The sequence below is a fragment of the Octopus bimaculoides genome, chromosome 4 (assembly GCF_001194135.2).
Source record: "Octopus bimaculoides isolate UCB-OBI-ISO-001 chromosome 4, ASM119413v2, whole genome shotgun sequence".
Lineage (NCBI taxonomy): Eukaryota > Metazoa > Mollusca > Cephalopoda > Octopoda > Octopodidae > Octopus > Octopus bimaculoides.
The window spans coordinates 21,443,689-21,454,162 of NC_068984.1; the positions used below are offsets into that span (position 1 = coordinate 21,443,689).

The 10,474-nt window shown below is 36.3% G+C and overlaps 1 protein-coding gene across 1 annotated transcript in view; it reads left to right on the forward strand.

Moving 5' to 3' along the window:
• Nucleotides 1-5,209: 5,209 nt before the first annotated feature.
• The window catches only part of LOC106883818 (protein FAM50A), a 14,097-nt gene continuing 8,832 nt past the window's right edge, over nucleotides 5,210-10,474 (forward strand). The window contains exons 1-3 of the mRNA XM_014934959.2: nucleotides 5,210-5,310; nucleotides 8,144-8,378; nucleotides 9,453-9,592. Of these exons, the coding sequence (XP_014790445.1) occupies nucleotides 8,186-8,378; nucleotides 9,453-9,592 (333 nt within the window). The 5' untranslated portion in view covers nucleotides 5,210-5,310; nucleotides 8,144-8,185. The remainder of the gene's footprint in view (nucleotides 5,311-8,143; nucleotides 8,379-9,452; nucleotides 9,593-10,474) is intronic.

Sequence of the window (10,474 nt, forward strand, 5' to 3'; positions counted from 1 at the left end):
CAAACACACACACACAAACACACACACACACACACACACACATATATATATATATATCATCCGTTTTCTCCATTCCTTAAATTTTAATATATATATATATATATATATATCTATATATATACATATACATATATACGACGGGCTTCTTTCAGTTTCTGTCTACCAAATCCACTCACAAGGCTTTGGTCGGCCCGAAGCTATAGTAGAAGACACTTGCCCAAAGTGCCACGCAGTGGTACTGAACCCAGGACCATGCGGTTGGTAAGCAAGCTACTTACCACACAGCCACTCCTCCTCTTTATAAAAGAAACATTTCTTAAAATTTATGAAAAACACAATAACAAAAATAAGGCACCATAACTGACGGACCAACGTATTTCCACGGAACTCATTTTACGGAGAACCACTAGACTTACTACACAACAGTAGCAAGATGTATTATTACTATGGAAATGATGATGGTATAATTTATATTCTGACTATTTCCAACTGTATTGTCACTAAACGATTCTTATTCCTCCTCCTCCGTTCCAGCGCATTCAACCTCTTCCCCCACACCCCCTTCCTATCTCATCATTCACTCACCATCATCCTCCTGTTGCAGTTTCATGTCTGTCTGTGTTTACGAAAAGTATTATTAAGCCATTTCTTTTACATCATAATTAGCGTAAGTTTCCGGAATATGAATTCGTTATTTCTCGTTCTGTCATTACCCATAACCACTTCTCCCTCTCTCCACATTCACACACACACACACACACATGTGCACGCACATACACACGTGCACGCACATACACACACATGTGAGGAGAGAAATCAAAAGACAGGTTTAGACATTTCAGATTTCGATTTGAAGTGTTACCATGGAGATATTCGGTACATATTTATGTCATAGACACAGTGCTCAATACACTAAAGTAGAGCTGTGTTTTGTATATACGTGCATATGTGTGTGTGTGTTTGTATACATACATACATGCATACATACACACACACATACATACATACATACAAACATACATACATACATACATACATACATACATACATACATACATATACACAGGCGTACGTATTCAGTTGTATGCCTTGATGCAATACACTCTACCTGATATTTCGATTGAATTTCCAGATTAACATTTCACTCCTATTCTCAAATTGCGTTATAACCGTATTATATACATGCATGCATGTATCCATGCATAAATACATACATACATGCATGCATGCATGCATACATACATACATACATACACACATACATACATATTGGAGCGACAGAATGCATATCAACACGTCTGGAGTAAAGTATGTCTGAAATTGAGATCTTGGGAAAAGAATGCAAATCCTTCATTCATATGCTACAAATGATCACGTTATCAGAGACTATATAAATCTGCAAGATCTTCTAAGGGTAGATGATGTAGAAAAGATTGGGTAAGGAGCCTCTCGTTGCAGGACTGGCCTAGGGTGCTGAATACTCTGTAAAAACTGAATTTCAATATATCATTTGTATTCAAATGATTTACACCGATTCTTTCATTAAACATTTCACTTTTCCTTTTATTTCTCTTCCACCACAGCCTCCACTCTTCAGAGCTACACATTCTCATACCATCTCCACACTATGCACTTATCCCATCTTTCCACCTATCCCTCTGTCTTCCTTGCCAGGCCATTATTAACTTATTGGAATATCACCCCATATTAAAGAATGTTCTTTGGAGTTCCAAGAGTTCCTGTGCTTTTTTTTTTAGTTATATAATCACACTACACGCAAACAAATCAGATAGAGGCGCACTTTGGAAGCACAAACAACAAGCCCGTTACTTCGTCAAGTTTTCCTTGGCTGTAGTTCAGCTCCGAGTTAAACGGAATTCTTCAACAAGCATGGTCAAGCATTATTCCCGCCTTTCATACGAAGCTGATCTCTTTTGTTAGTAATTTAATCGCAACTACATTTGGTTGCAGCGAACTGTTATGTAATTATGTAAATATTGTAATTTCCTTCGATAAAATAAAATATTGTTTCAACAACATTCGTATTCGACAACTCGCAGCCAGTACAATAAACCGAAGGAGACGCAAAGTTATTGTTGTTGTGGGATATTCTGATGTAACTTGACAGCGTAACATTGATTGTTATGCCTCATATTTATAGGCGTTGTAATATATGTATTAAGAGAGCGTCGAGGTTAAAATGAGATCGTGTGTACGCTACGTATCGGAGAATTGAACAACACAAGGGAAAGAAGGACTGGAAATATACTAATACATAGAAATATAGAAAGAGTTGTGTATTGCTATGGTGTGAGATGAAGAAGAAACTAATTTTGAGCTGGGGCTCTTTGTTGGAGAAGAAACAAGAAACATTAGCTTCTCGCTCACTTAACTTCAGTTTTATTTTCAGTCTCAACAATGTCTATGTCGGTCATCACTAGCTTACTAATTATAGTGAATCTCCTAATTTACTTAATTTTGGTTGGTAAAACTTTCAGAACCTTCATCAGTTGGAACAATAGTAATAATAATAATAATAATAATAATAATAATAACAACAACAATATTTTCTATTATAAGCACAGAGCCTGAAATTTGGTGAGAGGGGATTAGTCGATTACATCGACTCCAGTGCTTGACTAAGCACTTATTTTATCGACCCCGAAAGGCAAAGTCGATCACGGCAGAATTTGAACTCAGAACGTAAGAAATTTCGCTAAGAATTTTGCCTGGCACGCTAATGATTCTGCCAGCTCACCACCCTAATGATAAATAGATAGATAGATAAATAAATAAATAAATAAAGTCAAGATGTCTTGTTGAAATCACAGAGCATGACAATTTCAGAAGGAAAGTTATTTCGAATGTTGTTGATAATGATCAAACAATTTCTTGTGCTTGATGAGTTCCAAGAGTAATGAAGACAATAAAAGACCTTGAATAACTTGAGAAGGGAAACATTTCATAAAGCAACTAAAAATTTTGCAATGGATAAATTAGCTACTTAGAAAATCTCTATAAGAGATGAGCGCAGTAACTATACTGAGAAGTAATTTTTATCGCCACTTAAACATGGCTGTTCCATAGGAACCGATGTTACTGATACTTTTAACCCCAGGAGGATGTATCCTCCAGCTGGTTATTTGATGCAATCTGAACCTAATATATATATATATATATATTGCTAGCAGGGGAGTGAACCCCTACTATCTTCTAACCACGAGACCACCAGACCGTGCGGTTTCGACCTCTTTGTGGTCATCCCCGATAGTAGATACTCGCCCGCTAGAGATAGCATAGTTCACTCCAGCTCGCAATATATAGAAAATCAAGCGACACACACAGAGGTATAAACCGTACGGTCTGGTGGTCTCGTGGCTAGAAGATGATAGTGGTTCACTCCCCTGTTTGCAATGTATATCGTGTGCTGATTGCATCGAATAACCAACTGGAGCAGGCGTCCTTCTGGGGTTAAAAATAGTAGTAACGTCGATTCCTACGGAACAGCCACGTTTAAGTGGCGATAAAATTACTTAACTAGAAGTGTCTATTGCCGTTATCAGACCGAGTGAGAGAGAGAGAGAGAGAGAGAGAGAACTGATATATTTGGCAGTGGTAATGTTATTCTCCGTGTATATATGTAATATAGACAAGCAGACAGAAAAAGAGATGCGTGGGATAGAGTAAATCGAAATAGATTAAGCGGATCAATTATGGAAAGTGCTTCAGTCGCGACCATTTTGTCTTCAAATCTGGCACAACAATATCCAATGTCTTCCTTTTTAAAACGGTAGGGTGTGATTTTTTAGGGCAATTTTGCTTCTATTTCTAGCAGGTCGAAGGGCCGTGCAGAAGCCTCCTCTTTAGTTCATAGGAAAGTAGGGTTTGTCTCTAATAATGAACTGGAAATAACCTGCGAGGGATCTAGTTGGTTTGGCTGCCAGCATCATTTTCTGCTCGAACTGATTTCATATTCAGTGTAATGATACATTTTTTATAGGCAAATGAATGACGTGACAATCATTTTCGATGTAAATCTATCGCGTTCAGGGAACGTGAGGGGTCTTGTATTCTTAATCTCTTTAAAGTTGCCGAAAACGGGATAAACTCCGGCTACTTAACTTGGATTGGCACAAAGTAATTTTGAGGTGGTGGGGGTGCAAATCGATTACATCAACCCCCTGTACTTTATTCTATTGACCTCAAGAGGATGGAAAACAAAGTTGATCTCAGCAGTATTTGAATTCAGAAAGTAAAGAGCCAAACAATGTGTCCGACGCGCTAATGAGTCTGATTGCTTGCCGCCTTATTAAAAATTAGGTTATTACGGCTTCAGTGTTTTTGATCCATGGATCAACTCAACCAGCTGAGTTGGGCTTAAGCAACAACAAAGAAACGAGAAACATTGGTGTGTTCAGATGAGAGATAAACATTATTGTGAGCTTTATGTTAGGCAGAGAAAAAGAAAAGACTGTTTTTTACGACAAATAATTCGCCTCAAAATAGTTCCTATTTTTTCTTACATCATCTCAACATACATCTCTTACTTTTATAGATGTCATCGGTTCATTAAGTTACAAACAAGATTAAATAGCGAGTCAAGGGGACCTCTACGCAACTGCTAAGTGAAGTTTCAGAACTTCCACTGAAATGAAATAACACTTGTACCTATCACTCTTCAACCGGCAATTTTGAGAACTTGTAACTCTGACTATTAACTTAATAATACCTATAACAGAATAAATATCATATAATGAATTGTCCAGAGCCTACAAACCTACGAATTATAATTGCATTCCAAATGAATTGGTTCACATTTAGCTATGTAGCAAGGAATTCTAATTGCAAACATTCATCTATTTAGAGGATATCTAGAATTACATTATCTGTCTTTTCCTTTTGGAAGATAGTGTGTTTGGCTGCTAACAGGTCGAGTGATCACGCAAGGGCTCCTTGTTGACTCTCTAGGCACATAAAAATTACTATACAACCATCCCGAAATCAATTTGTCTTTCATCATTCCGAGTTTCTCTCTTGTGATCCATTATAATTCAATAACAGAAAACGCATTAGTTCGTATAAACCTATCAGTATTTGAGTGGTACTTTATGTTATCGACCGAGATCGATAAAATAATGCACCAGTCAAGTATACCCGTTACAGCAGAGTATAATCAATAAAATCAACACCATCCACGCCAACAATGTGCGGTTTTGTACAAGATTGCCACAAAACCTGATTAATGTATAGGAATTTTGTTTTTGTTTACACCGTTACTGCGCATGCGTAATCGTTACCCAAACTCTTCGCGTAAGTTTCAGTTTATAAATATTTATTTCTCGCCAGATTTTGTTTGGAATATTTATATTTCCTGCTGGAATAAACTAGGATGATAATATTGTGGCAGCCGAATGAAATTATCTATGTTAATTTTAACATATATGTATATAAACTATAATACGTTATGCTTACATTCCATTATTATTGACGATATATATTACTAATTATTATTAAACATTTCTTTTTTTGTTTGAATTATTTATTGAACTATTATACTCTTAGCATGAAGATATAATTATTTTTGTTTTACAAAATCACTGTTTGATGCTTTCTTAGAGTAAACCGTGGTATCTGTGAAAGCTAGTGGATGATTATTTACACACAGCTTGCTCTGCGTAACATTCAGTAGTTCCTGCTGAAGGATATGACAACGATCGCTAACCTACGAACATTATCGCTTCTCCATCAGTGTCGAGCAGCGTTGATGCAATTAAGGAATGTCCTGATTCTTTCGGCTCGCACGTTTTCCCCTCTTCAACATTCATGCAGTCACCACAAACAATATGTTGTGAACTCTCTAACCATGCATCAACTATTTGTTATGCTATTTTCGCTGAGGGTTGTTCCGAGTTCACTTCTTCGGTTTTTCACTCACACGCTTCTACCATTTCCTTGGCAATTAGTGAGTATAAAAATGATATAGAAGTGGGGAAATATACCGCCAACGGGCAGGAATTACAACTAGATATCTCCAAGCAGTTTAAATGCACACGTTTCCGACATCCTGAATTATGACCTGGATGCAACACCTTACAGTTAAGGGCCGAAATACATGCCTGAAACGGGTTTCTTCTCTGAAGACTTGCTATTCAACTCTTTTGAGGGTTTCTTACCACTTTAATCTATATATTTATCATAAGAAAACATCTCTCTGACAAATAGGTTTGCTTGAAACATTAAACCTTCTCCTCTACACCAACTTTGAACTATTTCATAAAATATTTCCTCTCCCATATTAAAATTGTCAAAAAATTTCTAGCTCCGTATACTCCGTGTTTTTAAAATGTAAGAAAGATTGCGATGGTTGTAACTTTAATGTTCTTTTCAGTGGTATTCGAAGCGTTAGAAAATTTAATATATACACAAAAACTGCATTACAATTTAAGCTTGAGAAATTGAATAAGAATTTATTTTTTTTAGTATATAAATTGATTATTACATATATAATACATTGTATTTGAATAGTGCTATTCTGTGTAGATCCAAATTAGGCGAACTGTATAATATAATATTGTTAAACCGAGCGGTGAAGTCCTAGTTTTAAAGCCAGTTTCAAATGATAGTTATCTTCCCCCTTTGTGAATGTTGTCAACATTCTAATTTCTAAATGAATATAAATTGTATAGTTATCTCCCTTGTGTCATTAGCCAATATGTTCTCTATACACATCTACCCTTCAACTCTTACATATGTACTGTATAGTCTTGTGTACAGAATACACTATGCTGATTCGCTCTAGCAAACGAAAACATGTCCTTCCTTGTCACTTGCTGGCAAAGATAATATTGTCATAAGCATATTAATTAATTTGAGAAGCTAATTAAAAATTTCTTGCGATTATCTCCCCTTTACTTTGAGACCTACAGAGAACTGCTGCTAAGTTTTTCTTTCTCCAAATAAGAGGGCAACTTCAATTAACGAAGAATTTTCGAGTGTGCAACATCCACTACATTAGATATCATGTTAATAAAGGTAGAAAACACAAAGAGATGATACATTGTCAACTACTGAAGAGTTAATTTCTTGGGTCTGCAGAGGATATTCTTTTAATTGTTTCGGTCATTTGACTGTGGCCATGCTGGAGCACCATCTTTAGTCGAACAAATCAACTCCAGGACTATGTGAGCCTAGTACTTATTCTATTGGTCTCTTTTCCTGAACTGCTAAGTTATGGGGACGTAAACACACCAACATCGATTGTCAAGTGATGGGGGACAAACACAAAGATATACATATCATCATCATCATCATCATCGTTTAACGTCCGCTTTCCATGCTAGCATGGGTTGGACGACTTGACTGAGGACTGGTGAAACCGGATGGCAACACCAGGCTCCAATCTAAATTTGGCAGAGTTTCTACAGCTGGATGCCCTTCCTAACGCCAACCACTCAATATATATATATATATATATATATATATATATATATATACACATATATATATACGGTGGGATTCTTTCAGTTTCCGTCTCCCAAATCCACTCACAAGGCTTTGGTCAGTCCGAGGCTATAGTAGAAGACACTTGCCCAAGGTGCCCACACAGTGGGACTGAAACTGGTTGGTAAGCAAGCTACTTACTACACAGCCGCTCCTGTGAAGGTTTGAAAGAAATGAAATCAGCATACTTGGCTGGATATGTGCTGTTCATGTGCATGAGTGACAAAGCACAGATGAGCTAAGAGCAAAAAAGGTAGTATCCAAAAGAGGAGACTGTTGGTACAAACATGACGTTTGTGGTGAGTGACAGTTGGTTAAAGAAGTGGTAAACAGTCCAAGTAGAAGGCATTTCTTGTGGAAAAGGAAGATATAGGAAAAAATGGTGAATGAAGAAGATGACAACAGACCATGAAAAGTGGTAAGAGACTGCTGGAAAGGGCCCATCTAATCCTTGCAAAAATGGATAAAGAGACATGTAAATAACAATAAATTTCCATTTGTTTTAGCTAACTTTGGTTTATAGCAACATTAAATTGATTGAGGTTTAAAGGTTGGACATTCTACTGTTTCTTGCATTGTTGCCAAGCATATAAATTGAAGCAGACGGCTATGTGAGAAATTATCCCCCTTTTACTTTTTCTAGGTTAAATTAGTTTGGAGATCTATTAATTGTCTATAAAAAAAAATGGCACACTACAAAGGAGCTGCATCAGAAGCTGGGAGAGCTTTCAGTTTGATGAAGAAACGCCAGAAAGAACATCAAGAGCTGGAAGCAAAAAAGAAAAAAATTGAAGAGGAATTAAAAATTGGTAGCATTCAGAACAAATTTGCAGCTCATTATGATGCTGTTGAACAGCAACTCAAATCAAATACTATTGGTAAGTTGTATCTTATATTTTCAAAACTGGATGATTTTTAACAATTTGAAATGATTTGGAAAATTTGGGTGTTTGCATTTAAATTCTTGGCACAAGCTAATGTTATTTTATTTGTTTTGTACTGAGTCTTCTTTAACAAACCCACAAATATGAAGACAGCCTAAATAATACATTCAATTAACAGCATTTACCTTAAAACACTGCATACAAGGGGAGCTCTCTACTTGGTCGCTCAGCTTGCTAGAATTACCAGCTACATCTCCCTCAACTCATAAAAAATGGAAAGACACATTGGACAAAGTGGTCCTAGACGCACAAAAATTGGTATAGTCCTGACTAAAAAGTTTTTTTATCATAGCTCAAACCAGGTTAAAGAACATATTGAAATCTTACCTTCTTAAGTGGTTTCCAGTAGGAATTCCCAAATGTCAAATCTATACATGATCTCCTTTTTTATGTGATACACCACTCCACTCTAGAAAACTATGATCAAAACAGTATTATCATATTAGACTGCAAACATCTGTAAAACATGACTGTAATTAGAATGGTCTCTTTTATAATATCTTTTTAATAATATCAATGATTTCTTGCTTTAGTGCAGACTCAAGAAATTTGTCAATTTCCACAAATTGTCCTGATGCTACTTTTTTCTAATCTTACATCATTTTCAAACAAGGCTATTTCAAGAGGTGATGCATTTCACAGTTTGCATAGCATTAAACTAATAAAAAACACATATGCTGTTGGTGGTGGTTTCAAAGGTTGTGTTCTTATAATCCTAGAATTATGTGATCAGTTTCCAATTAAAACTGCTTTCATTTTCATTGCTAAAACTCTTATTTTCTTCAATACTAAAAATTTGAAAATGTATGTCTATAACCATAATCATTTAAACAAAAAACTTTTGAATTACATTAATATCTTTTCCACTATATTAGTAAGCAAATTCCGACACACAGTTTGCTAAAATTTATACTTTAGTTCACATGCAACAGATTTACTTGTATAATGATCTTCTATTAATAAGTCATTTATTCTTATACTGACACCCTTCGTTGTTCTCATCAAAAGGGTTGGTTACTCTGGATGAAATGAAAGCAAAACAAGAAGATGTGGTAAAACAACGTGAAAAGCAACTTGCCAAAAAAGACGCTGAAGCTCGACAGTATGCAAAGCAACAGGAAGAGAAAAGACGATATGAGAAAATGAAGGTATGTAAGAGGGACTATGAGAGAAAGAGTAGGAAGTTTCACTTAATATCTCATCCTTTTCCATGAGGAAAGCTTTGGTGGTTAGAGGTGTTGGAGTAAGAGAGGTAAGAGAGTTTATAAATGATAGGAAAGCTTGCAGAGTGTTTGTGGACAGATGAGTGAATTGATGTTGCTCAAAGTGGTATGGAACCAGCATGATGCGGCAGGGGTAAACCAGCATATGCTGTTGTTCTCTGCTGTTGATATTTGGGGTTGCTTTCTATACCTTGACTCGAGTTTAGGACAGGGCTCGCCTCTTTGAGCAAGAAAATGAATGAAATGCCTAGTGTGTTTCTTGTGGCTACCCCTTCCAATGGGGAATGGGCCTTGGTAAATAAAAACAAAAACATTGGTTTTAAGTAAGGAAGTACTTCTGTTTGTTTGTGTTTTTTCCTATTTGTCACTTACATCTTTTTTCATGTTAACTTCACTGAGATGTTTTTTTTTTCAAATTTGAAGCCTATTTATTATCTAGTTCACATCGTGAATAGATTTATTGAATTTCTCATTATTTTCTTGAAAAGCTGGAGAAAATATTAGATTGACCAAAAGGAAAAAACAAGGGGGACAACTTGTATCATACAGTTCGGGTATTTGGTATAAAAGTATGATCATCATCATCATCATCATCGTTTAACGTCCGCTTTCCATGCTAGCATGGGTTGGACGGTTTGACTGAGGACTGGTGAAACCGGATGGCAACATCAGGCTCCAGTCTGATTTGGCAGAGTTTCTACAGCTGGATGCCCTTCCTAACGCCAACCACTCAGAGAGTGTAGTGGGTGCTTTTACGTGTCACCCGCACGAAAACGGCCACGCTCGAAATGGTGTCTTTTATGTGCC